The sequence below is a fragment of the Paraphaeosphaeria sporulosa genome (genome assembly GCF_001642045.1).
Source record: "Paraphaeosphaeria sporulosa strain AP3s5-JAC2a unplaced genomic scaffold CC84scaffold_3, whole genome shotgun sequence".
Classification (NCBI taxonomy): domain Eukaryota; kingdom Fungi; phylum Ascomycota; class Dothideomycetes; order Pleosporales; family Didymosphaeriaceae; genus Paraphaeosphaeria; species Paraphaeosphaeria sporulosa.
In genome coordinates, this window is record NW_017253362.1 from 2,443,185 (window position 1) to 2,468,355 (window position 25,171).

At 53.8% G+C, this 25,171-nt stretch overlaps 9 protein-coding genes across 9 annotated transcripts; 5 read left to right on the forward strand and 4 right to left on the reverse strand.

Annotated features, from left to right (window-relative positions):
• Window positions 1-148: 148 nt before the first annotated feature.
• CC84DRAFT_1204024 (aromatic compound dioxygenase) lies at window positions 149-1,395 on the reverse strand. Its single transcript, XM_018181873.1, has 2 exons — window positions 1,026-1,395; window positions 149-958 (listed from the first exon to the last, which is right to left on the reverse strand). Exons 1-2 carry the CDS (start codon window positions 1,310-1,312, stop codon window positions 250-252), a joined length of 996 nt encoding a protein of 331 aa, XP_018039102.1. The 5' UTR covers window positions 1,313-1,395; the 3' UTR covers window positions 149-249.
• A 1,832-nt stretch (window positions 1,396-3,227) lies between these two features.
• On the forward strand, window positions 3,228-4,674 carry CC84DRAFT_586050 (zinc-containing alcohol dehydrogenase). The gene has a single exon (XM_018186783.1). It carries the CDS (start codon window positions 3,392-3,394, stop codon window positions 4,349-4,351), a length of 960 nt encoding a protein of 319 aa, XP_018039103.1. The 5' UTR covers window positions 3,228-3,391; the 3' UTR covers window positions 4,352-4,674.
• CC84DRAFT_586051 (uncharacterized protein) lies at window positions 4,675-5,678 on the forward strand. The gene is made up of 2 exons (XM_018186784.1): window positions 4,675-5,228; window positions 5,301-5,678. The coding sequence occupies exons 1-2, from the start codon at window positions 4,998-5,000 to the stop codon at window positions 5,481-5,483; spliced, it is 414 nt and encodes a 137-aa protein (XP_018039104.1). The 5' UTR covers window positions 4,675-4,997; the 3' UTR covers window positions 5,484-5,678.
• CC84DRAFT_1162610 (UPF0057-domain-containing protein) lies at window positions 5,579-6,120 on the reverse strand. Its single transcript, XM_018178039.1, has 2 exons — window positions 6,032-6,120; window positions 5,579-5,981 (listed from the first exon to the last, which is right to left on the reverse strand). The coding sequence occupies exons 1-2, from the start codon at window positions 6,053-6,055 to the stop codon at window positions 5,790-5,792; spliced, it is 216 nt and encodes a 71-aa protein (XP_018039105.1). The 5' UTR covers window positions 6,056-6,120; the 3' UTR covers window positions 5,579-5,789.
• An 839-nt stretch (window positions 6,121-6,959) lies between these two features.
• Window positions 6,960-7,576, reverse strand: CC84DRAFT_1204027 (uncharacterized protein; the record flags this gene model as incomplete). The annotated part of the gene is made up of 1 exon (XM_018181874.1): window positions 6,960-7,576. Exon 1 carries the CDS (start codon window positions 7,539-7,541, stop codon window positions 6,960-6,962), a length of 582 nt encoding a protein of 193 aa, XP_018039106.1. The 5' UTR covers window positions 7,542-7,576.
• A 4,937-nt stretch (window positions 7,577-12,513) lies between these two features.
• On the reverse strand, window positions 12,514-18,323 carry CC84DRAFT_1162613 (uncharacterized protein). Its single transcript, XM_018178040.1, has 2 exons — window positions 15,262-18,323; window positions 12,514-15,213 (listed from the first exon to the last, which is right to left on the reverse strand). The coding sequence occupies exons 1-2, from the start codon at window positions 18,010-18,012 to the stop codon at window positions 12,784-12,786; spliced, it is 5,181 nt and encodes a 1,726-aa protein (XP_018039107.1). The 5' UTR covers window positions 18,013-18,323; the 3' UTR covers window positions 12,514-12,783.
• Window positions 18,324-18,498: 175 nt separating this feature from the next.
• Window positions 18,499-21,571, forward strand: CC84DRAFT_1162614 (KEX1 protease precursor). Its single transcript, XM_018178041.1, has one exon. It carries the CDS (start codon window positions 18,857-18,859, stop codon window positions 21,404-21,406), a length of 2,550 nt encoding a protein of 849 aa, XP_018039108.1. The 5' UTR covers window positions 18,499-18,856; the 3' UTR covers window positions 21,407-21,571.
• Window positions 21,572-21,611: 40 nt separating this feature from the next.
• Window positions 21,612-22,875, forward strand: CC84DRAFT_1141695 (18S rRNA biogenesis protein; the record flags this gene model as incomplete). The annotated part of the gene is made up of 1 exon (XM_018176337.1): window positions 21,612-22,875. The coding sequence occupies exon 1, from the start codon at window positions 21,655-21,657 to the stop codon at window positions 22,873-22,875; it is 1,221 nt and encodes a 406-aa protein (XP_018039109.1). The 5' UTR covers window positions 21,612-21,654.
• Window positions 22,876-23,254: 379 nt separating this feature from the next.
• CC84DRAFT_1257540 (uncharacterized protein) lies at window positions 23,255-25,171 on the forward strand. Its single transcript, XM_018184741.1, has 2 exons — window positions 23,255-23,895; window positions 23,949-25,171. Exons 1-2 carry the CDS (start codon window positions 23,391-23,393, stop codon window positions 24,989-24,991), a joined length of 1,548 nt encoding a protein of 515 aa, XP_018039110.1. The 5' UTR covers window positions 23,255-23,390; the 3' UTR covers window positions 24,992-25,171.

The following is a 25,171-nucleotide window of genomic DNA, read 5'->3' on the forward strand; positions in this document are numbered from 1 at the left end:
GATCATCGAAGATCTTTCACAGTCAACAGAGCTTCAGGAGCATATGCAAGAAAAGTTGTAGAAGATCGTGAAGAGGGTTGCACGGTTGATTTACACGCAGTGAAAAGTGCATGCGATAGCTAAGTGATCCACTTCAAAAACTCTAAATGACTGCGATTCCAATGCTAGTCTGGTATATACATGAAAGTAAAAGGGGTCTCGAGCGCTATACAAAAGTCGTCCCACGTAATTAGTCTCAATCCGATTTTGCTAGATTTTTGACTCGATGTTGTCCTTGAAGTTGTCCTGGTTGGCGTTGCCCATCAAGGTGGACGCGTCCGGCTTGTACTTCTTGTTCAACAGACGAACTTCGTATTCCACGTCGAGAACAGCACCATTCTTCTCGTCTTTAACGGGCTTGAAGTCCAAGAGGAGGTCGTCCTTGACTGCGCAAACAGTGTCTGTCTCGAGGTACTGGTCGTCGTTAGGGTATAGCTGAACAGTCACGGGGATGTAGTCGTCGTGTGTGATCATGGCGTGGATGTGAGCGGGACGCCATGGGTGGCGGCCCATGATCTTGAGCAGGTCGGCGGAGGGTCCAGAAGTGTCGATAGCGTACTCAGTAGGCTTCAAGCAGTAGAACCAAAATTTTCCTTCTTCGTCGCTCTTGAACTTGCCGCGGAGGTTGTGTCGAGTCTGGTTCTCGGGATCGAAGACATCGTATTTGCCGTTGGTGCTCGCCTGCCACATGTCGAACACAGCACCGGGGATTCCCTTTCCTGTATCAACGTCGCGGATGACACCGTGGAAAAAAGTAAGCTCTCCCGATCCATCCTTGGGCATGTCTTGAACTACACTGTCGCCGTTCTCGCGGAAAGGTGTCTCGGGCGACCAGAAAGGTCCGAGGATGGTAGAGGGGGTCGGGGTCAACTTGTGCTCGACATCGGTAACGACAGTATGGTTGATCTCATCTACGAGCCTGTTAAAAGCGTCAGCAGCGGTTCATTCAACGCGATGGTCGGCACATAATCGGGGGGGGCACTAACGACTCGACACCAAGGATATCGCACACCCTCCAGGCTTCGTTCCGGTTCTTCTTGTAGGCTTGACCGATGGCATTAACGTAGTTAACGCCAATGATCCATTCATCCTGTGTGAGCTCGACCTCGCGGCAGAAGTCGTGCAGATGTGTGATTAATGAGGTAAGGATTTCTCTGTGGCGGGGCTTTGTCTCGGCGCTCATGAGGTTGATGACATTTTGTGTGAAGTTGGGGTCGAATTTGCTTGTGTTGCTCTTCGCACCATTGGTGCCGTTGGTACCGTTTGCTGCCATTGTGAAAATAATAAAGGTTCTTTAATGCAGAGAAGTTGGAACAATTGATCTGGGGTTCTTTGAGAGAGGAAGTGGGGGAAGCAAGAGGGGCGACGTCCAATTTAAACCTGTTGCTGGAAAGCGCGGTCCCTTACAACTGATAACTTACCTAGCATCAGAGCCGACAAGAGCTGCGGGTCATGCGGCGAATCGTACGTGACGGCTCCGGTAGTTTCGGTAGTTGACTATGGCAAGGCCACGATTGGATGCCTGTCGCGGGGCAGCAGAGTTCGGATCTTCAACTCGCTCTTTCTGCCCTCCATAGCACAACAAAAGCGTTTTGGAGAAACGTAAATAGTGTAGAAGAACTACCTGAAAATAGAGAGCATCACTGTGAGTTTCTAGATTGCCATATGCTTCTTCATTCTGTCATGTTGCGACAAAGGTGTGTGTAGCTGGCTATTTCGGCGTTCCCACCCCCGCGCGCGCCTGTGCCGCGGGTCTCAGACCAGGTGGATAAGTAAACAGCCGAGGGAAGAATATTCACCCTCCACGCTAACATCCCTAGCGGTGCGCCATGGCTTCCAGCCAGCCGCTGGCGCTCATGGTCGGCATGCAAACGGTTCGCGGATATCTGGGGAAGCGTGCTTGACGAATGTCACTTCCGGAACAGCTCATTGGTCGTGGTGAAGTTGACGTCCATGCATACATGCATATATCCCAAGACATACGCCTTTCACCAAGAAGCCGATGTACTTCCCCCGTCTATCCCACAAATGAAACGAATCAGGAACACAAATCAACCGCTTCAAGCTTGTGGCCGTTATTCTCGAGGAGAATCTGCAATACTTCCTATGCCTAGATCTATCCCGGTCTAGAGCGATACGGCGTGAAGGCAGTTGTCGTAGACGAGCTTCGCAATCCCAGACTCGCTTGGCCCGTGAGATGATTCTGGCCTTGGATGTAGCCCTCGTGCAGGGATTGCAAAATGCAGCAGGTGCACTTGAACACTTTAACCAAAGTCGATTCAAACGACCGCAGGGGATCTTGGACGACGTCGTGGATGTCTCGGTTGATTGGGGTGAAGTGCGAAGAGCAGAGATCTGTACTGGTTGGTTTTGGATTGAATAGCGTTTAATCGTACGCGATTGGTCTCCAACACTGGCGCCGTGGTCTCAGTGCACTGTACTTCTACAAATGTGAGTACTAGCTCGGCCGTTTGTACCCTGGTCTTGGACTATTGCCGTATATCTTTGGAGTCTGCAATCACCCAACCCTGGGATACATACGATCACGTGCATCACTGAGCGCGCGGGTCCCTGCGTGATTGGCCATCAGAAGTATCGTTCCCATGATTGACCCCGAGACTAAAGAGAAAAAAAAAAGCAACCATGAAAAGCATCCAACACAGCGGGAGTAACAGCAACTGGTTTGATGAGCGTTCCGACGGTGCTGGGGCGTTCAGTTGCAGCCTCGCGTTCCAGCTGCGAAGAGAGGCTCGGGCTTCGCGCTTGCGTCATGGCCGAGGCGCAACCACGCCGCGCCCTCGGAAGGACGGTCACCACAAACCTGCACAGTAGCGTCGGATGCAATGTAGCATTATTACCGCTGACATTCTCAGCCCTGCAAATTCTAAGCAATCGGAGCCGGGTGCTCACCAGGAGCTTGGAGCATGCTTGCACAAGCAGCTAGCGATGCGCTAGGCCGCAAAACATCTCGGTATTTCGCGTCATTCTTCAGTGTAGCAAGGCGAGTGATAGATGATTTATGAGCGACCGGAAGTAGACCAGGCCTATCCGACTACAATGAGAAATGGAAGTAAGCTATACGAGGTACGCCCGTTGGCTTAGTGATTAGCTGCAGGTAGTGTCAGCGTTTGCCGTTTGTTTCCAGGTGCATCGATGAAAACGTGATTTGCGTTGATGAATACATAAAGAACACTCCCAGAAAGCAGAGGGGGGTTTTTTTTTTCTCATAAACACAGCAATTTCTTCACGTACGGTCAACATCATCAGAGCTTTTCGCCAGCCTCGCTAACTCCTCTTGCAATCGACATTGTTCGGAAATCGATTTCAAGCAAAGACGACAGTCAGATCCAACATGTCTATTCGCGCCGCTGTCGTCAAAGCCTGGGGTAATGCGCCTGTATACGACAGTATCGACCTCCCCGCGCCCTCTGAAGACCAGTTCCGCGTCAAAGTCCTCGGTGCTGGCGTCCATACCCTGGTGCGGTCTCGCGCCGCTGGAAAGCACTTCTCCATGGCCGGCAAGAACCCACCTCATGTTCCAGGCACTGATGGCGTCGGATCCATCGATGGAACCAACCAGCTCGTCTATTTCAATGCTCTCTTGTCACCCACAGGATCGCTTGCGAAAGAGATCAATCTGGGAAAGCGCGACGTGTTTCCCCTGCCCGAGGGCGCGGACCCTGATACAATTGCTGTACTTGTCAATCCAGCCATGAGCTCGTGGATGGCCCTCACAGCCCGAGCGGGCATCCAGCCTGGAAGCAACGTGAAGGTGGCAATCATCGGTGCCACGGGCGTAAGTGGCCAAACCGCGGTACAGATCAGCAAGGCATTTGGAGCGAGCGAGATCGTTACTATCGGGAAGCCAGGACTCAAGCTGGAGAAGACAAAGGAGCTTGGAGCCACTGCCTTGATCCCTCTGGCTGAAGACCTGACCGAGACCAACTTCTCTGCTGCTGCCGATGTCGATGTGGTTCTGGACTACCTCTGGGGAGATGTTTCCTCAGCCGCCTTCGCCGGGATCATCAATGCTCGTAAGAACAAAAGCCAACGGCTCAACTGGGTGGAGATCGGATCTCTAGCTGGCGAGACACAACCCATACCAGCGAGTCTTCTGCGTTCGGCAAATGTAGCCTTACTTGGCTGTGCACCCGGCAGCTGGACTTTCCCGGAACTCTATGGTCAGCTGCCAGGGATGTTGGAGGCGCTTGTGAAAGGAGCAGTCAAGACGGACTTCGAAGTGAAGAAGCTTGAAGACGTGGAGAGCTGGTGGAACGAAAAAGGTGGCGCTAGACCGCTCGTCAAGCTGTAATTGATGGATGCAGGTCTTCATTCATTGTCCTCTTGTGGGTAGATGCGTACTAAGCTGTCCATGGTCATAGAAAATCACGATGCACGATGAGATTACCAAAATCAAACAATGCACCCAGATCTGGGAACCCAAGAATCCATAACCCTCTTAGCAGTTCCTTAGCTTTATTTGAACGTCAAGGCTTTGGACCTCCCTTGACGTATCGCGTGTTCGTGATAGACGCCGCGTCCCTCACTTTACGTGGGCCAGACTTCCTGCAACACCAGCCATCGCAAGCGATGCGGCCTCAAACGATGAGTCACATCATTTAGACCATTGTCATTTACGTACAGTGGTACGCTTGCGTCGTATAACTCGTATTGTAGAGCGCTACGGAGCATAAGTGAACGCCACGCACATGATCGCGCGACATGGACGCGTGCCGATTCGTCGACGCGTGCCGTGTGCGCCTCGTTGAGTTCTGGACTTGCTGGCTATCTTTCGTACCTCGCCAATTCGTGTCAATGGTTTAAGATAAATCTCGCGTTTTGCTCGTTTCGTAAACACACATGTAGGATGCAGCTGACTAGCTGACGGTGTGGAGAGGTGGCATGTTGGTACATATAAAGACTGTTGCCTGCGGCGCAGAACCTGCACCACTCTTACAATGTCTTCAGCTGGCATCGCAGACACCTCAGACCCACCCAGTGCCATCTATACAGGCTCATGTCACTGCGGTAGCTTCACGTATACCGTACAGCAATCTCCCCCTCTCGATCATCCGTCATGCGAAGTGAAAGAATGCAACTGTAGCATGTGCGCTCGCAACGGGTACCTGTTCATTACCCCAGCTGAGAAGAACGTAAAGTTTACGAACGGTGAGAAGGACGAGTTTAAGGTACGGTAATAAGTCAAGGCCACTTGGCGAGATTTTTCCGCGTTAGCAACATAAGATCTGACTTGTCTTCAGAAGTATACATTCGGAAAACACATCTTCGCGCATTATTTCTGCGGCACCTGCGGCGTGAGCTGCATGGCACAAAGTTTGGATCCGAATCTGTGGGCGGATATTGTCGCGGTCAATGTGAGGACGTTGCAAGATGTAGACTTAAAGAGCCTGAATGTTAAACTGGCTGATGGGAAGCGTCTGTGAAGGGTACATCGCAATTGCAGGGCCTCGAGGAGTCGAACAAGGGGCCGAAAACATGTGGGGCTCGAGCAAGTGCTGTCGGTATCATCTATCTCGCATAAAGATGAGCACTTCAACGCTATGCAACTTATTATGAAAAGCTGCCAAACTAGATCGAAGAAAATAGTATTATGACTCTGCAATGTCGCCTGATTAATCTAGTTCCCAGTGGTATACGCGTGTTGCTCCCCTAATCTTCCCCAACTCTTTCGCATTCTTGCAGAAGAGTGCACCTGTTCAAAAATTGCGCCCTTACTGTTCGTCTTGCTCTTAATACCTTGTCGCAGCCCTCGCAGCATTTCGCTCCGTTTGCGAGATGATGTACCAAGCATGAAGTACGCCCGGAATCCAGCCTAGAATGGAAAGACAAATGTTGATGAGGAAATCAGCGCCGCAGCCCCTCTTGAGGAATACCGGGACCGGTGGGAGGAAGAGCGCAAGGAAGTACAGAAGGACATCGCTCTGTTGATGCTGTTAGCAATGACTCTTTCGCATGGGAAGAGATGCGTTACTGTTGACGATGGTGGGCGAGACATGTTGGTCGTGTTGGTAGTAATTTCAAGGTTCGGTTATGGCTAGCGTGGCTTGCTTTCAACCGTTGCTCTTGGAGTGCAGCACTGGAGATGTTCTGTGGCGGAGGAAAAATTGTGGCGCTTTGAAGCCAGAATCGCGGTTTATAAGTTCGCAGGCTGGCAACCCGTTCGCAGCTCAGTATTCAGCCTCCTGATGACGTGGTTTCGTCCAAGATTGGGGACCAGCATCCCTGTTTCTGGAACGCTCGGAAGCACTAAACCCGCCACGCTTCATTCAGCTTGCCGGGTGCCGATAAGTTCCCACGAAACTTGGAACACACGGCGAACAGGAATGTTAGCTACCAAGGATTCGCCGCTGTAGTCGACAGGGCTAGTTGGAGCTAGAGTCGCTGCGTGTAGCACAGCCATATGAACTTTTCTTCAGCCTCCTTCTGACGCCACGACTTCGGTAATGTTATTCCAAGACTAGAGAGTGAGTATGAACTACTGTCTACATACGTGTTGCCTGCTCAGGGGCCAGCCGCACACACACATCAAGGGTCGTACACAAAGTGGCCTTTCGTCAGCGGATTCCAGCAAATATCAACCAACCTTAAAACGGGCCGAATCAAGGCCTAGGTAATTGATTTGGCAACTCATGAACATGCGCCAGTTCTTTATGGATGCTCTTCGGGCTTCCACCCTCGCATGCAACGAACAGCAGCGCGAGGAACGCGAGAAACATATCAAATTCAATCTCAATAAGAATTGTTGAGCAGTCTTGATATATCAGGTAACAACTGATACAACAGCTGCTCTATGTGACATGTAGTGATTTCTCCCCGCCAAGAGTGCTCGGCCCTGATCGATACAGCCCAGTCGGAGGGTGTAGGTGCTCCATTGCTCCTCCCGGGTAAACACAGTACACTCAAACCTTTGAAGAAGCGCTATCGGTCTGAACCCAAGCTTTCGCAAAATCCTCATCGGCACTTTCGAACTGACTATCGTCTTTCGTAGTAGTATCCTCCTCGAGGAGATTACCATCTTTTGCAACAAGGTCTCCCTTGAGCTGAAATTCCACCTTTAACACGTCCTGCCCCGCGTCCACCTGAATCGGAACGAATATTGTCTCCTCGGGCTTCTTAGTCTTGATCAGTTGGTAGAGTTTACGGCTAGTGCAAAACTTCTTCCGAATGGCCAACCCGTACTCGTTGGCATACTCTTTATCAAAGTTTATGCCGACGGGTCCAGGAGTGAGATTTGCAATTCGGACAAGGACTGTATATTGATGCCATTGGCCACTTGTTTTATGCCAATGAAACGATCTTGTGATAGTGGTAAGAAAACGTGATTCGTACGCGCGCAAATTGAATTGGTTCGCACTACTAGGTAGATCAGTCCAGAGTAGGTGCTTGACGAGCCTTCGGTAGCAGTGGTTATGATTTCCGTTCTCAACAACGTTCTTTGCACCATATGGAAAGGTGGACTCCCGAGGTGCCCAGCGAGGCATTGTCGCTTGGTCTGAGCGCAATCACATCAATTAGCAACTCATTGATATATCCTGTGAGACGGTGGTTCGCACTAATGTTCATTTTTTATTAGGATTCTCGGGTATTTTAGATCTCTCCCTTGGATTTCGGAACTCAGTAACGATGCGAGAAAGACAAACTCAGTCCCCGGGAGCTCTCTTATACGATCTTCGCAGCTGCATTGTCGATATCTATGACTACCTCTTACGGGAAAAATTAATTCGCTTGTGTCATTATGAGGCGTTGTATGAAGACTTCGTCATTCAGGTGCCTCACTAGACTCACGAACAGGTCTGTGTTGGCTGTTTGTAAATAATTTGTTGGCTTGCAACAGTGATGAATTTGTCTGACTATTGGAGTGCTAGCTTCTGATAGAGCCACACGGGATACTTGGAATCGTAGCGTCGCTATCTGTTCGGCAATGTATGGACGTGAACCAGCTCTTCTGAGTGATTTTAGGTTTCACACTCGCATCTAGAAGATCACTGCTCAGAAGACGGAAAAACAAATAATTTTCAATCTACATAAGGAGTACGTTAGTGAGCATTCTCGAGATAGTCCAGTCATATTTTCCGTCCCTAAGCTTTCTGTCCTAATGCATACAGTACTAGCTTGAAACTGCTGGTATCATCTTTCTCGTCCCAAAGAGACACAATTTATCTGGAGAACACGCCGTCCTATCGACGTAACTTCTAAATGATCTCGCCTAAGTACTAGCGATCGTTCGGTAGATCTAGATGGGGTCTCCATCCACTGCATTAATATACATGGGTTTTTCGAACCAAAACTTCATGCCCTCCTCCTCAGTTAAGGAAAATCCGAATATTATTGGTATGCTAGATACCCTGAATCGGCAGATAATTCACATTAGATTCGAGCCGTGTCAGAGTGACGGATCGATTGTGGGCTTGGGGCCACTGTTGGAGGGTTGTAATGGAGGGTAATCCAAGATTTCAGCCAGCGACAGTGAGTTGAGAAACTTGAGGTCTGTCTCTCTCAGACCTCTTATACAACCTTTGAAACCGCCTCCGCCACCCGGGACGACAAACAATGCCTAGTGTGATCCAGAGGCCCTGTACGGAATCGTCGCTATTGATGTGCCTCACTTAAATATCAAGGGGGTTTGTTTAGCTGCTTGTCAACTGTGGGTGGCTGAAACCTGCGATGAAGCATGGCTTGTCGAGAATGCGATGTTCCATACGATTCCTAGAGCTTCTGATAACAAATTTTACAACCCAAAGACGATGATGGAGAGCTTTAATCCCGTACTCAAGTACCAATGACTCACAGCGCTTCTGTCATACATACGGCGACCTGTCATGACAAGGCGAGAAGAATGCTTTGCTTTGACCCATGGAGTGGTCTCTGAATGCTGGACATCTTTATTACACTTGACTCACTGGCCACTAAAAGCTTCCCGGCTCTTTTTGACATCAAGCTAAGTTACTTTATTGATCTGTGAGGTGGTAGTGTAGATTCCCAGGTCCATGTTATCCACTCCAAATGTCAATCTTGTGCCCAATATCATCCAGCCACTCAGCCTAATCCTTGAAAACCAGCCACCAATATTTAGACTAATGTACGGTATTAATGACCCAGTTCCAAAGTTCGGGGTTCATTTTCTAGGGTTTAATCCTTAAATCCACATGAAAGGTTGACCCTGCAGCAAACTGGTTTCACTTGTATCCAATTTGGCCAGTCCAAGATGTCATATGGATTTTATCCCTAATCTCGTGTCCGGGAACATAGTCGCACAATGACTCAGTTGTGAGACGCATCAGCCAAAGCAACCATAGGTAGCTCCTAATTACTTTTGCATCTCCATAGCCCGTGACTCCTCGCAATAATTCCGCAACACCACTCGTCAGATGTTGGGCACATCGTTTTGACCCAGGCTGAAGGTTGAGGTACCAAAGCTTCTGACGTCGTACATTGCACCTGCAGCTGTCGCTGGTCGTGCCACTCTAATCTGACCAAGGCACGGTACTCTGACAATAATTTGAGTATCTTCGGCCTAAACATTACCCACTTTTGGGGTATCCTTTAGTAATCAAGTGTCTATCCTGACGCTATACCATTTAACCTCACTGTCTTGGCTTCGGGTTGCTCGAGTAAACTCGCCACCTACGCCTCAACTTTTCCCGCAAAACTCAAAGAACACCGTCAAATGAGTATCTACTTGAAACCTTTTCGTCTTCATATACTGCGCCGTGCTGCCCGCATCAAGCTGCTCGCGCATATGGTTCCTTATATATTCCAGAAGAACGGTGATAGACGGATTCGGTATCGGCACTTCAATGCGTGCAGTAGTAGAAGACGTAGGATCTCTATATCCGCCGTGAGTCGAGCGCCCGCCATGGCTGGAGCGCTTGCCTTGAAGTGTCACAGTCACGCTGGCAGAACGTCGTTGATCGATTATTTTGTACTCCCCGTCAAGCTCGATGCCGGCGGGGTACTTGGAGGACAGGCCTTGCACGATGTTTTCGCAGCGTTCCTGGAACAACACAAAGGCTTGCGCAAATTGTAGTTGTTTCTTTTCGCTGGTACGGACGCTGCCCTGCGCTGAACGATCGGAACCACTCACTGCGGAACCTTCGCGTGTTGTATCGCTCATGCCCTTCCGCGGCTTCGACTTCTTGTTCGAGACGTCTTGGTATGATTCTGTAAAATTGAAGTTCGCGATGCCGAAGTGGTGCACGAGACGAGTCCAATATCGGCAGGTACGTAAGGTCGCGTGGTTGGACCCTTTCTTTATCCCCAGGTGGTGTCAGACGCCCCAAGCAGTCTTAGTCTCGTATTGAACAGGCCGCGATTGCCTTTGAAAAAAATGCCTACAGAAAGATGTTTTTGGATTCGTAGCCAGCTACCATAGGTACGCTGTCCTTCACGTGTAGTAAAAATGTTCGAGACGTCAAGTCTTGTGGAGTAATTTTGATGTCTATCGGTTGGTGGGTGAATAACCCGGATATATGGTAAAGGGCACTCATCATGCAGGGGTAGTTGCGGAGGCGAACAAAGCGACGAATTAAGCTTTACATTTTTGAATGCATCTGCAGGCACGGTCTCTTGTCCCTGGGTGCTATCGACTGTTTCTCCACGGGACCCACAACCCACCGAAAGCTCTAGCACCGACGTAGTGGCGGAAGGCAGCGATTGTGCCACGAAGTAAATGCTGCCTGTTGCGGCGGTGTGCAACAGCTTCCGCGGAAGCCCGGTTTGTGGTCACGAGGGGATCGGGGCGTACGTGTCACCACACAACACTGGCAGTAGGTTTCGCTACGAGGTGGCAAATATCGCGGACGACATTATTATGACGCCCCGTGATCAGATTTCTGAAATTCCTAGTCGACCCATAGCGCTTGTACTGATAGCTAGCGTAGACTCGGTATTTTCTCGGTCTTCGATCAACAGACCTCAGACACACTTCAATCAATCGGCGAGAGATTTTCCAATGATTGTTGAGGTACAGCTTTAAAGAGCGTTCTGATATGCTCTTCAGGTTATCTACCACCCACGGTGGCGTGTATGATGTCCACAAAGGGGAAATGTATACATACGCTAGCACGAAACAGGCGCCGGAATACGAAACCAAGATAGGACAGGAAAACCACGATAACGTCAGTTTTACGTCCAAAAGTCGATATTTAAGACTTCACAAGAAATTCTGTATCAACTGAATGCCTGGACAGTGACATTGAAGTTTCATCTCCGGTGTTCACATGGTTCCAGCACTCAACAGCTCCCCTCCCTACAAAGCCATCAAGCCCCACCCACCTGTTCCCCCTTTAACCTCACCAAGGCCGCGAGGTCCCTGCTCTCAAACGCTATTTTCTGACATACCCATGACCTCCAGACATAACCTTTCCTCACGGCATTCGATTTCTCGAAGATTTAACATTGGGATGGCTTAGCCCAGCATCACTGCCCAATCTTCACCCCAATCCCCTATCACCAATGTCCACATATCTCCTCATCGCAAGCAACTCAAGAAAGCAAGACGAAGGTCACCAAAACCCATACACAATGTCCCTGACGCCCCTCGGATCAACATAACACCTACATAACCCTCCAGACCTCCTTCGCTGGTGCACGAGAGCATTTTTCGGCCTCGATACCTGTACCTTAACACCCTTTCCCACCCTGCTCCCCCACAGCTCGACAACCCCGCGACCTTAATTCCTACCTCAAGATTCCCGCCCAGCTTCTACACCCAACCTCCCCAGTACTGGCCGAGTTTTCACACAAAGAGCCTAGGATACCTCGAATCTCTATTACTGCCCAATACCCCAACCTAACCCTGTACCACCTATTTGCACATCTCCCTCCACTGTACACAGCCATGAACCCAGCACTCCGAAACCTCGCCGATCGACCGCGCAACAAGTGACCAGGAATGACTCAGTGTACCATGCATGTCCGCAACAACGCCCTACCACTATCCTCATACCAATCCCGGAAACCGACAACAGAAGCCCCAGCAACGCATCACACGCATCTCGTCTCCTCGCTGGAAAACTCAGCCCGCCGCAACCACCATCCTCGCCAGAGAAGCCTGACTCCGACCGCGCAATGGGCACCGCAGCGAGCTGTGGAAGAAGATTGGGATTTGTCGTTTGAACGCTGGTACGATACTGTGCGCGAAAGTCTGGAGCTCGCTCAAGACGGCCACGCGTTGTTGGATGGATAGGAGGGGACAGAAAGGGGTTAGGATGGGAGGAAAGGTTGGAAAAGGGGTGTGTGTCTTGGTAGGCAATGATCACCGAGTCTTTGGATTGGCTACAACATCCCCACACCATCCTCAACGAGATGAGTGTGCTCTATCCTCTCCTACCCGACCTTGTCACGCTCACGTCGCATTCGCATAGGGCGATTGCAGCACCGCACGCATCCCCGAACCCCGAAGACACACATCACACATACCCAGATGGCAATTTCTGAAGAAAGAAAGAAAGAAGCTGTTGTATGTTCAAGCGAAGCCCTCCATCCCCACCGTCTGCAGATGTTACCTAAACACCACACGCAGGTTAGAGTACATAGCAGTGCTGCACAAGAGAAGAGGTATATAGCAAAGCACGAAAGCGCTGCAACGAAACGAAGCGTATGGACAGCCAGTAACGCCAACGCAGAACCAATGCAAAAATCCCCAGTTCCCATAATTACCCAATCATCCAATCAACAGTTCCCATAAGTCATTCCATCATACCTCTCCGTCCAACCCATATTTTACCTCTTCCAAAACTTCAAACCCTTTTTCTTTGGTGGCACGAAACTCACTTCGCTCTCGTCGTCCCCAGTCCGAAAACTCCTATCGTCCTCCTCCCCCTCACTGCTAATCTCACTATCCGCATAACGTCCCCGGCCGAGATACCTTGCTCCCACGCCCGCCCCACCCCTCTCCCTTTGCGCGAAATATCCATCTCCACCCCCACCCCCGCCGCCAGTGTCGTCACGGGCCTGCATATCCCTCCTGCTATATGGACTCTCCGGCCCCGCCCCCACGATTGCGGGGTGCGGGGGGTAGCTGTCCCTCTTGCTATCCCTCTTCGCATTCGACGCAGAGCGGTGCGCAACGACATGCGCGTCGTGCTCAAATCTCGCGTCGCGGTGCTGATTCAGGATACCGCCCATGCTGCGACGATGCACCTTCTCCTCGTCCAGCGGGACGTCCTCCGAGCGACGGTGCGGTAATTGTGACGAGTGGGATGCGTTGGTGTTCGGGATACGCCCGGAGGCCGCGCGCGAGGGGAGCGCCGCGGTTTGCGTCTGTATTCCGGTGTAAGCGGGCACGGGGGCGCTGACGTGACGATTCCTTTGCGCCGCCGCATACGATTCCGCAGACGACGGCGGCGCAGGACGGCCAGCGCCGATATCGACGCTCTGACGGCGGTTTTGCGGGACGCCGGGCGCGGCGGGGGCGTGTTCTGCGTCTGTGGGGGTGTGCGCGTCAGTATACGGCGGAGGTTGGGACTGGGAGGAGCTGCGCTTGCGGGAGGTGAAGCCTGGGATGATTATCCTGGGGCCCACTTTGTACCTTTGGCGGGTGCGCTCCTCTTCGTCCATTTCCTCTTCGCTGCCGCTCTCCGACTCGGAGCCTTCGGTATGGGAGCGTCCGTCGTCGCCGATAGTACGGCGAGGACGTCGCTTCCCGAAGACTCCGAAAACACCGCTAAGGCGGGATTTTCGTCTCTCTTTCTCCTCCTCCACACCGTCTTCGGGAGGCGTGTAGTTCAGTGCAGGGACGAGCAACCGGTAAGGAGTTGTGATTCCAGCAGGGTCATGTTGTGATACTTCCAGATTGAGACAGATATCGAGACCTCCTGCTAAATTAATGTGCTCTCCTTCGCGCCGCACTCCCTTTTTGCTCAAGATACTTGCACGACGGATAAAGTTCGGTGGACCACCGGATGCATCTCCACCAAGGGAAGGGCGTCGGGCTGGGACACTGTGTGACGACCCAGGAGCGTTGACACTGTCGACCGAAGCCCTCCGTTTGAAGAGCGATGTGAGTGAATTTCGCCGAGAGCGAGGGCGTTGTGGTCGTTCGGGAGAGAAGGAAGACTGAGGCTCAGTTTGACGATCATGTGCGGCCGTATTTGCTGGGTTGTTGTAGTAGGAAATGGGAGGCCCCCGCTCCTTGCGTCTGCCAGACCCACTCATACGGCGAACCATGTTCCCAGGGGTGTAATCAGACAGCGTCCTCGTCAGCCGTGGCCCATTTGCACCGGGCGAGGCAGGTGGCGTATCCGGTGGTGTACTTCCTGGGTTGTACGCGCGCAAGCTGCACCAGTTTCGGCGTTGAAGCAGGTGGAGATTGTTTCTCTTCTTTCCGTCCACATCGTGAGTGAAGAGAGGAATCATGTTTTCGTCTGTCTCTGGATCAAGATGGTGGATCTTATTACGCTTATTGATGATGTCCGCCATAATCTCAGGAGGCGGCGTGTTGACAATGGCGGAAGAGATGACGTTTGGCATATAGCGATGGTCCTTGTCCTTCGAAATGCCCAACTTCTTGTTGGAAAAGAACTGACCGACAGCAGCTAGATGAACGTCGCCACCAAGAATAGTGACACGGACTGACTTCGTGCGTGCAATGTGTTGCAGCTCGTGTATGAGCCAATTGCGCTCATCTTTATGGTGTTTTGCCGTCCAATGATCGTCCAGGTCGTCGAGAATCTCAACACCACCATCAAATTTGTTGACGAAACCGCCCAAAAGACCCATACGACCTAGCGCTTTGACAGGATCCATAAGTCTGCTGGTGAGAACATTCTCGAGGAAGTTCAAACGAGGATACGCGATGGGTACACCCAGCAGGACTATGAGGTGCTTTGTTTCCCCTTGAACGAGCTCTTCCTCCAGGCGATCGAAGATGTTGTCGTATGTATCTTCTGAAATAATTTCGTCCCGTTGGCGCTCAGTGCGACAGTCCAGCCCGAGGAATGCGACTTCTCTGCCGAGCTGCATGAACAGACTTCGGGATTGCTCCTTGATGTAAGGCCCAGGATGAGCGCCAAGAACCCATGAGGGTTCTGTTGCCCTTGTCTCTGCTGGAACAGACTGATGCTGGAAAAGCATGTAGTATTTGAAGGCGACGGCGCCAAGCCCGGTAAATACAGGTGTTTCCATGAAGTGGTGTGGATAGGAGCCGTATCCCTGAAGAAGTCAGTAGTGTATTTACTCACGAGCGAGAAGGCTACTCACATCGATAATGTCGTGATCGTCCCAGATGTTGATCATTGGGATTTGGGAGTTTGCCAATCCGAATAGGCCTTGCGAGAACCACATTGCGTAACGGTCCAGGTAGAACTGCTCGAGCTCGTTCTGTAGCTCTTCCGAGAAAGGAGTGCGATGTTTTTGCCAGACGTTGTTGCTCTCGGTCCACTGCCTAAACAGTGTCGTGTCGCGCATCGCGGCATCGTTATAGATCTGATCACCGCCGCCAATCATCACATGGAAAGGCCGGGTTTGATGATTGTTCAGCACATCTCGCCACATGGGGTCCGGACCGCAGAACTCTTTCGAGTCGACGCTCAGCGAGAATCCATTACAGCTGTGGAACATGATGTTCATAGTTTCACCTCGGGCAGGAACCCAGAAGCCAATGGCAGGCCCGCGGTTGATCCTGTATGCGATGCGCGCTTGCCTCGGTCCAAGCTCGACTTCAAGACTGAAACGCCAGAAAGTGACGCCCCTTTCGGCATGTAGCTTTACGGCAGGGATCTCCTTGAACTTGCCCAGTTTCTCGCCGTCCCGCTTCTTAATTCGTGAAGACTTCTGCGGGCCTGCACTCTGCGGACTCATGGAGCTTTGGAGTTCCGAGAATAGTCCAGTATCATCTTCTCTCAGAGAGAGATCGGCATCCTCCGGAATCTCATCAATGGCTTTCACGTAAAGGGTCTTTCCAGTCCGTGACACCTTCACTTGGCCTTCCAGTGGATCAATGTATGCTGGATGCAGGTTGTCTGGATCTACGTCATCAGGCGGGTGCGGTAGCAGATCCATAGGCTGAGTGAATAGACGTAGCGTGGGCGGCTTTTGGTACGAGGACCCTTCGTCGGTGGTCACAATCATCACGCTTCCGCGCCATATCTCCCGTTCTCTGCCTGGTCTACTCTTGTCTCGACGAAGGCCAGTGTAGCGGAGGAGTGGCCCGCATTTCAAGTGCAGCGGTGGGTTGAATGTGGTCTGGGTTGTTGGAGGATCCACGTAGCCGTCGTAGGTTGGCTCCGCATAACTGCCCGAACGTCGCCGACGTGTTGCACCGCTCTCCTCCCACCACGCTTTATTGCCTCCCGTACTATTAGGTCTCTGAGGAGCATCCAGATCCAGATCGTCCTCGACGAGCATACCCACTGCGCCCTTTTTCCACTCGTCTAGCATTGGTGGGGGAACGTAAAGTCTGTCAGGATCATGTTCCTCGGAGAAGACATCTCCGACAGTCTGATGCGATGGCGGCGCAGCATGGACTTCCGTGGCCGACTCAGAAAATCCCACGCTTCTTCTGTTTGCCACTGGGGCCGACGATGTGCCATGAGCCCGAAGATGGTCCTCTCTGTTCAGGGTGCCCTTCTGGTCGATTTTTTGCTGTTCCATCTGTGCTTCGAAAATGCCGCGACTATCTCTCTTCCTCTCGTGCTTGGCTGTCTCCTTCGGAGTAGGAGGTAGATCCTTAGACAACCTCCTGCTGTCATACCTGGCGACACCACCGCCTACGTGCCGCGATGCATTGGGTGGTGATGCGCTGGGCGGTTCAGCAACCCCAAACAACCCCAAACCGGAAGGTACAGGAGCAGGTTTGCGTTCCAGCTTTGCCACAGATTTCTCCAGAGCTTGCACTGGTCCTGATCGGTCCCGAAAGCTGCCCGACCCTCTTGCTACCCCGACCTCCTTTTGGTTCGCACTGGACGAGCGCGCGACGATAGGTCTGTCTGCAGGACCGACGACCTGGAGACTCGGTCCAATCGAGGCACGTTTGGATTGAGATGGAACTCGATGCGGCCCAGTTCCAGCGCGGCTTCCCGAGGGATCCCATGGATCAGACAAGTCGTAACCATATCCATCTTCAGATTCGCTCAGATCGTCCGGCAGTAGAGGGGACTTTGGCTTATTTTGCACGGGCATGGAAACATGTCGCCGATTACTCGTTGAGCGAGCAGGAGTTGGATCTGGCCCTGTCACCGGTCCAGACACATTCCGCTGCTGCTTTGCCGCGGCCTCACGCTCTCGTGCGCGACGGGCGCGCATCTCCGCCTCGGCCTTCTCTTGCGCTGCCAGCTCCATCTCCAGTATCCTTGCCCTCCTCTCCTCCTTGCTTATGTCATCCAGCTTGCCCTCTAGCTTCTGGAGTGGAGACCTGTCCGGCACCGAGGGTCTACGGCCCTTTGAGTTCTTCCGAGCCACCCCTTCGGCTGCTCCCGAGAGCGACTGCGGCGGCGAATATGGTGGTGAGCGCAGCTGTTGCAACCGCTCAGCAGGTATTGTGATGGCGGGCTGCTGGCGACTCGCATTCATGTATATCGTCGGGTCTCGAGAGCGCCCCGAGTGGGAGCGACTGGGCACTCTCGAGGTGCTCTTGGGTGCGTATGGGTCCTTGTACGATACCGGTGGTGGTGCTCGGGGGACGTCTGGGGCCGCAGGCAGGGTCTCGCCCGTTGCGCCCGTGGTAGGAGGCGGAATATGCTGGCTCTGTCTGCGACGATGCGACGCGGAGCGCGTGACGCCATTGGCATCTGAGGAAGCAGCGACAGGCCGTGCGGAGTTGCTGGGCATGGCGGTCGTGGTCGTGGTCGTAGTCGTAATCGTTGGTGCATGTGTTGTCTGGGCATCGACTGGCCGGCGATAGCTGGCGCCCTTCTTCGAGTAGCCATCAGGGAGCGGCTGCTGCGAACTGCTCGCCGTCTGCGCGACATGGGTGGCGTTGCTGCCGCGGTTTTCCGTACTTGGGCGCGCCATGGGCTCCGACAGTACGCGGGGAGGAGCAGTCCTCAGCAAGGGACTGCGGGGATCTGCGGCGGGGTTACACTATTCACAAAATGCCATCTGCTTTGGGTCCAATTGGACTGGGGCCGAATTGGTGGGCCACTAATGTGCCAGTGTGCAGGTAGCAGTAACGTGCGTGGGCGGCGGGATGCGGTGCAAGAGCGCGGGACAAAAGACGCGCCACTGTACAGACGCCGAAATCAGCAGATCAATTGCACGCGCAACAGACAAGACTGCATGTACATGGATGCAGCAGAACGAGCGCGCCGGCCGTCTGATATCCACGGCGCGGCCAGCGCATCACCGCGAGAAAGATGGAGGCGGGAAAGCGTGGCTGGGGAGGCGCGCCAGGCCCAACCGGGCTAGCGCCTCCTGTCTTTGGGGCCACATCTTTGCGGCGCCTACCGTTCAGCCTTACTCAGGTAGGGAGCATCTGGTGCTCAATAGCACGTCGCCGTCTCCGTCTCCGCCTCCGTTTCGTCTCCACCAGCGCCTCTCACCACGTTGCTGACGCCAGGCGCGCGCGCTTCTTCACCATCCACCGCCGTGTGCATCGCCATTGCTATCCCGACCTGCTTGTCCGAGCCTAGCTATCTGCGACTGCGCCGACCCATGCACCAGCGCGTCCAGTAGTCTTACCCGAGACCCTTCCCTCACTAACTCCTTCGCCGCCGACCTTCCCCTCTCCAACAACACTTGCCATCGAGGACACCGTCGCTCGTCCCAACACCTGCTACGCTCTACACTCGACGGGCGTCTTCCGCACTTTCATACCTCGCGCCCCGTTGCATGATCTAGGTAGTCCTAGCCCGTCGCAATGCGCATCTTCGGCTTCCTGGGCCTGCTTTCAGCGGCGACGCTGGCGTCTGCAACCCACCTTCCCCCGCGCAACTACACGAGCCACGACTACTACGCCGTCCACGTCGCCTCGTCCACCTCCCCGGCGGAGCTGGCTGCCCACCTCGGCCTGACGTACGATGGTCCCTTTCCCGCGCTGCAAGACCACCACGTGTTCAAAGCACCCAAGCACGAGAACGATATCGTCGACGACGCAGTACAGGAGCTTAAGCGGCGACGACGGAAACGTGAGGTCGGCATAGAATACCACATCCTCGACAGCGTGCGCTTCAACCAGAAGCAGAAGCTCAAGCCGAGGCACTGGAAGCGCAGTCGGATCCCTGAGCGCCACGATGTCAGGGCTAAAGAGAGCAACGCTGTGAAGGCCCAGCGCGAGATTGCGAACAAGCTCGACATAAAGGACCCCATCTTCGAGGAGCAGTGGCACATTTTCAATGTGGCCACGCCTGGAAACGACATCAACGTCACCGACGTCTGGATGCAGGGTATCACCGGCAAGAACGTGACAGCCTGCATTGTCGATGACGGCCTCGATATGGACAGCAACGATTTGAAGGATAATTTTTTCGCCGAGGGCTCTTACGACTTCAACGACCACGAGGACCTCCCTGTGCCGAAGCTTTCGGACGACCGCCACGGTACGCGATGCGCCGGCGAGGTTGCTGCGGGAAGAAATGATGCTTGTGGTGTAGGTCTGGCCTACGATTCGAAGATATCCGGCGTGCGCATACTATCGGGCGATATTACCGACATGGATGAATCGCTCGCCATCAACTACAAGATGGACAAGAACGACATCTACTCCTGTTCTTGGGGCCCGCCCGACGACGGTAGAACCATGCAAGCTCCTGGCATTCTGATCGAGAAAGCAATGATCACTGCAATCCAGCAGGGCCGCGAGGGCAAAGGCTCTATCTACGTCTTCGCCGCAGGCAACGGCGCCGCTGCTGATGATAACTGCAACTTCGACGGCTACACAAACAGTATCTACAGTATCACGGTCGGAGCTATTGACAAGGATAACAACCATCCATACTACTCCGAGGCGTGCTCGGCGCAGCTCGTCGTCACATACTCTAGCGGAGGTGGCGATTCTATCCATACTACCGACGTCGGTGCGAACAAGTGCACTGCTAACCACGGAGGTACTTCTGCCGCTGGTCCCATCGGAGTGGGCGTATACGCACTTGTCTTGCAAGTTCGTCCGGACCTGACTTGGCGTGACTTGCAGTGGCTCACCGTCATGACGGCCGTTCCTTTCGACCAGCCCAGCGACTGGACCCAGACGCCTGGTACTGGTCGTACGTTCAGTCACCAATTCGGTTACGGCAAGCTGGATGCATGGGCGATTGTTGAAGCAGCCAAGACTTGGAAGGTGGTCAAGCCGCAGGCCTGGTTCTGGTCGCCATGGATGCACGTCAAGAAACCCATCCCGCAAGGCGACAAAGGTCTTGCGAGCGTTTTCGAGGTGACCGAGCAGATGCTGAAGGACGCCAATTTTGAGCGACTCGAGCACATCACATTGACGATGAACGTTGAGCACCAACGACGCGGTGACCTCAGTGTCGAGCTTATTAGCCCAGAGGGCATGACCAGCCATCTCTCTACCGCTCGCCGTGACGATGAGGCACCCTACGGTTATGTGGACTGGACTTTCATGAGTGTGGCTCATTTCGGCGAGAAGGGTGTGGGCAAGTGGACGGTTATCGTGAAGGACACGAAGGTCAACGCCCAGGTCGGCACCTTCACTGATTGGAAGCTCCGCCTCTGGGGCGAATGCATCGATGCATCGAAACAGAAGCTCCGACCCATACCGACCGAGCACGACGATGACGATCATGACGTTATCGATGACCATCCGGCTCATACGACCTCCGTTTCTGTTCCTGCTTCTGGTACCAAGACTGCCTCTGTCAACCCTTCAGACATGCCCACTCGTCCTGTTAACCAGAAGCCCTCTAGCAAGCCCACTAACACGGAGCAGGCAGCAGGCTCCCCGACCCCTACTACAACTGCAACTGTAACTACAACTTCTGGCTCAACGGCCTCTGCGACCGCATCGCCAGAGTCTTTCCTGCCCTCCATCTTCCCGACGTTTGGTGTGTCTAAACGCACACAAATCTGGATCTACGGTAGCATTGGACTGATTCTTGTCTTTTGCACTTGTTTAGCCGTGTACCTCTTCCTTGCGCGGCGCAAGCGCCTGCAGTCAAGCCGCGACAGCTACGAGTTTGAAGTCTTGGACGATGCGGAAGATGACGAGAATGCACGGATGCTCGCTGGTGGTGCAGCAGCTGGTCGCAATGGCAGGAGAGCGAGGAGGGGCGGTGAGCTCTATGATGCATTTGCAGGAGAGAGCGATGAGGATCTTTTGAGTGAGAGCGAGGATGGCGATGCGCCGTATCGGGATCGCGATGAGCCTTACGATGAGAAGGCGGCGCACAAGGACGATGGAAGCGATGCTGAGGGCAGCAACGCAAGTGGAAGTTCTGGGGGCAAGAGGCAGTAGAGGGGGCCTTTTTAGTATTCCTACATTGGGCGGAGTTTCTAGACATCCTTGGATTCATGTTTTCGTTGCTCTGCACTGAAGCGTTCAATGTTTGTACATAGGCAGATGTATGAATACGGCACCTGCGCGTGGGCGGTGACGGCTAGCGTGGCAGAAAAAGTTCGGGTACCTCATATTCCATCGCGACCACTTTGCGACATATTTGCGCCGCGTCTATTCACCGCAGAAACTTCGACGCGCCCGAAAGCATGGCCGACGAAACGGTGCAGCCTCTTCTCCAGTTCGAGGGCCATCGGCACCTCACAACGCGCCTGCTTCTTTCTACACTCACCGGTCGCCCAATTCGCATATCTAAAATCAGACCCTCGTCAACGCGCCCAGGTCTCACGCCGTACGAAACGAACTTCATCCGCCTCCTCGACTCGGTCACGAATGGCGCGCAGATTCAGTTCTCCATGACCGGTACCACACTCGTATACCGACCCGGGCTCATAACGGGCAGCGCGGAAGGCCTCGGAGCCATGGGCGGAGTGATCAGGCACGAAATACCACGGGAGTGCAGCCGGCGAGGCGCAAGTTGGTGGTTGATACCGCTCGCACTCCTCGCACCTTTCGCAAAAGACAAACTGAATGTGGTTCTACACGGCGAAGGCTGCATAACGAGCAGCACCCCGGCCGGCGACATCAGCGTGGACTCTGTCCGGACTGCCATTCTCCCGCTGTACAAGAGCTTCGGCATCGAGCGTAACATCGAGCTGCGAGTTCTCAAGCGGAGCTGCGTGCCCGCGCAGGGCAAGAGCGCGGGCGGCGAGGTGCAGCTTGTGTTTGGGCACCAGGTGCGGTTACCCAAGACGCTGCATGTCATGAACAAGGGGCGTGTGAAGAAGATACGCGGCGTGGCGTATGCGGTCGGGGTCAGTGGATCGAACAACGCGCGCATGATTGAGACGGCGAGGGGGGTTTTGAACAAATTCGTACCGGATACGTATATCTTCTCGGATGTTTCGAAGGCGCCGCTCATATCTGGCATGGGCTCGAAATCGGATCCGAACGGCAAGACAAAGGGCGCTGTGGGTTTCGGATTGAGTCTTGTAGCGGAGAGCTCCACGGACTGCATTTACTCGGCGGATGTAGCCAGCCCGCCGCAGGGAGGCGTGACGCCCGAGGACCTGGGCAAGCAGTGCGCATATCAGCTCTTGGAGAAGATCAGCGCAGGGGGTTGCGTGGAGGTCACGAGCGCGACGACAGTGCTGTTGCTCATGGCGATGGGGAGTGAGGATGTGGGCAGGGTGTGCTTGGGCCGGGATGTCCTGGGTACTGAGGAAGTCGTGCAACTGGGGCGGGACGTCAAGGTTTTTACTGGGGCGGCGTGGGGATTCAGGAGTAAGGGAACCGCAGATGCAGAGGATGAGATTGTGGTCAGTGTTGTTGGGCGGGGCGTGGGCAATGTGGGGAGGAAGGTTGCTTAAACGGTGCATAGTGCCAGTGGCAGGAGTAGAGTCAAATGATACCCATGAACGATTTGTAGATGCTCGGATGGTGGTCGCTTTCGGTGCATGTATGTCCAGTGTGTTGGCAATCGAGGTGCTGCTGCTTTGGATTGCTTCCATAACCAAGAAAATTCGGTCACTTTTTTTGTACTCCGTAAATGGCTCGAATTACACTCATCACATGCCCAGGCGTGGTCGCGGATCCCTGCAACCTACAGACGCAACTTGTAATGATACAACACCTTACCAAGACCTTGAAGAAATGCTTGCAGCTCTAGTCAAAATACTGACAAGGGGTTTTAACATTAACAGGGCCTTGCGTCAGCTGTGAATATACCTGCATCCCACGTATCCACCGCACGGTTCGCTCCTTCCCGACGCGTCTCTCCGCACACGCGTCGAGTCCACTTTCACCTTCCGCGCCAGCAGCCCCGCACCCTCCCCTCGCCCTTCCCTACTTGCCGTCCGTCCTGCCTCCTTCCACCGGGCGGAGTATGCCAATCCTATCACGCCGCAATGCGCCGAAACTGCTACGCTCCGTGAACAACCGTCCGCACGCGAGCGAGGACGACCACCAGGATGCACCGCGCAAGGCAAACATGGAGGGAACACGCCAGCCGATGAAATCTCGCGCGGACGTCAACCTTCTTGCCGACCCTATCTCTTCGAGCGATGGGGAGGAAGCAGCGGCACGACCACTACTGCCGAGGAGGAACGAAGCTCTCCCGCGACCATCGATGAGCCAGGACTCGAATTCGAATGCGCGGAAGGGAAAGGGGGTCCAGGGGAAGAGTGCGAAAGGCAAGGCAATGCGTGTGCCGCAGCGGGGGACGTTTGATGCGGGGATCAAGCACAAGGATGGCTTGGGAGAGGAAGGGAAGACTGAGCTGGAGACCGTGTATTTCGACATGGGAGACACGCCGCGGAAGAAAGTAAAGACGAAGAACTTACACGCCGCCCCCGTCAGCTTCAGCAAGAAGTCCTTTGGCAAAGACAAGCGTAGGCGGATCCCAGACCTATGGTTCAGAGCAGTGGTGCTGACAGCCATCCAGCGAGTAGCGCATTCTCCATACCAAAGACACGCGACCTCAAGCACATCGAAGACCTCGACAACGCTCTCAGCAGCATGCTCGACGGCCACGAGAAGTACGTCGAGCTCTCCGACGACGAGCCCTCTCCGCGCCCGAAGAAACGCATCCGCACAATTCAACGTCTGCCACCGGGTTACGCGACATCCTCGAATCCCACGATCAACGACTCCCAGACCAGCGCCCCTAGTTCGCCCCTCACATCCATATCATCCCACCTCGACATCGACGACCTCCCCTCAGCGCATTCTTCTGCGTACTCCCCAATACCAGACTCAGACTCCACATGCGCCCTCTGCCAGGACCCTGTCGACCCCCAAGAACAGCGCGACTTCTGGGCCACCCACCCCACCCACACTGTCCGCGACCAGATGCTCTTCTGCAAGTCACACAAGCGTTCCAAAGCACAGCGAGCCTACACCGCACGCGGCTTCCCCGAGATTGATTGGTCCACCTTACCCTCCCGCATCCGCGGCTTCCACAACGATCTGGTCGCCATCCTCCGCAACGAGACGCCCGAGGAGTCTGTCTACCGGCAAAAACATGCTGCGCGCCTCGGCTCCGGGAAAGCCGCTGCGTTGCCATCGAAGCGCCGGGGACGCAAGGACGCGTCGCAGGTTGTAGAACAGAGTTTGAAGGAACGTATCGACGCAATGTCCTCGTCAACGGGGTACTACGGTCCCCGCGGCAAGCGCGTGATGATGGATGTCATTACGTCTGATCTGTCTGACGAGATTCGGCAAGTCGCGGCCAAGGATCCTGTTGTTGGGAGGAGCGGTTTCGCGATGTTCTTGCAGGCAGTGCTGGTACCGGAGTGTGCCGTGTTGCTGGTTATGCAGGATTTGGCGGTGGGGTGGGAGGATGCGAGGGAGGTTGTGGAGGAGAGCGGAGGCGTGGGGGAGAAGGTGAATGAGGAGGTTGAAGATAGTGTGGAGGGGAGTGAGGATGATGGGGAAGAGGAGGAGCAAGAGCTGGTGCATGGTGAAGACGAGGAAGAGAAATTGTGACTGCGGGACAAGTGTTATTGGGGATGTGGCGTTTTGGTGGATCTATGTTGTATTCAGCCGCCTGGGACTGGCGAGCTTGTGCATATTGGGGTATTTTTACTGGGCGTTACTACAAGTGATACCATGTCTGGAATTGTGGGTTGGGTTATTTGACGGGCGATCGACGCTATTCTGGCAGTC

Bases quoted from the DNA above. Each gene is read 5' to 3' on its own strand.
- CC84DRAFT_1204024 (XM_018181873.1), bottom strand. From the start codon at position 1,312: ATGGCAGCAAACGGTACCAACGGCACCAATGGTGCGAAGAGCAACACA. The intron at 959-1,025 runs GTTAGTGCCCCC...CGCTTTTAACAG, and splicing joins GATATCCTTGGTGTCGAGTC to GCTCGTAGATGAGATCAACC.
- CC84DRAFT_586050 (XM_018186783.1), top strand. From the start codon at position 3,392: ATGTCTATTCGCGCCGCTGTCGTCAAAGCCTGGGGTAATGCGCCTGTA.
- CC84DRAFT_586051 (XM_018186784.1), top strand. From the start codon at position 4,998: ATGTCTTCAGCTGGCATCGCAGACACCTCAGACCCACCCAGTGCCATC. The intron at 5,229-5,300 runs GTACGGTAATAA...ACTTGTCTTCAG, and splicing joins GTGAGAAGGACGAGTTTAAG to AAGTATACATTCGGAAAACA.
- CC84DRAFT_1162610 (XM_018178039.1), bottom strand. From the start codon at position 6,055: ATGTCTCGCCCACCATCGTCAACA. The intron at 5,982-6,031 runs GTAACGCATCTC...CAGCATCAACAG, and splicing joins CTCGCCCACCATCGTCAACA to AGCGATGTCCTTCTGTACTT.
- CC84DRAFT_1162613 (XM_018178040.1), bottom strand. From the start codon at position 18,012: ATGGCGCGCCCAAGTACGGAAAACCGCGGCAGCAACGCCACCCATGTC. The intron at 15,214-15,261 runs GTGAGTAGCCTT...TGACTTCTTCAG, and splicing joins ACGATCACGACATTATCGAT to GGATACGGCTCCTATCCACA.
- CC84DRAFT_1162614 (XM_018178041.1), top strand. From the start codon at position 18,857: ATGCGCATCTTCGGCTTCCTGGGCCTGCTTTCAGCGGCGACGCTGGCG.
- CC84DRAFT_1257540 (XM_018184741.1), top strand. From the start codon at position 23,391: ATGCCAATCCTATCACGCCGCAATGCGCCGAAACTGCTACGCTCCGTG. The intron at 23,896-23,948 runs GTAGGCGGATCC...ACAGCCATCCAG, and splicing joins GTCCTTTGGCAAAGACAAGC to CGAGTAGCGCATTCTCCATA.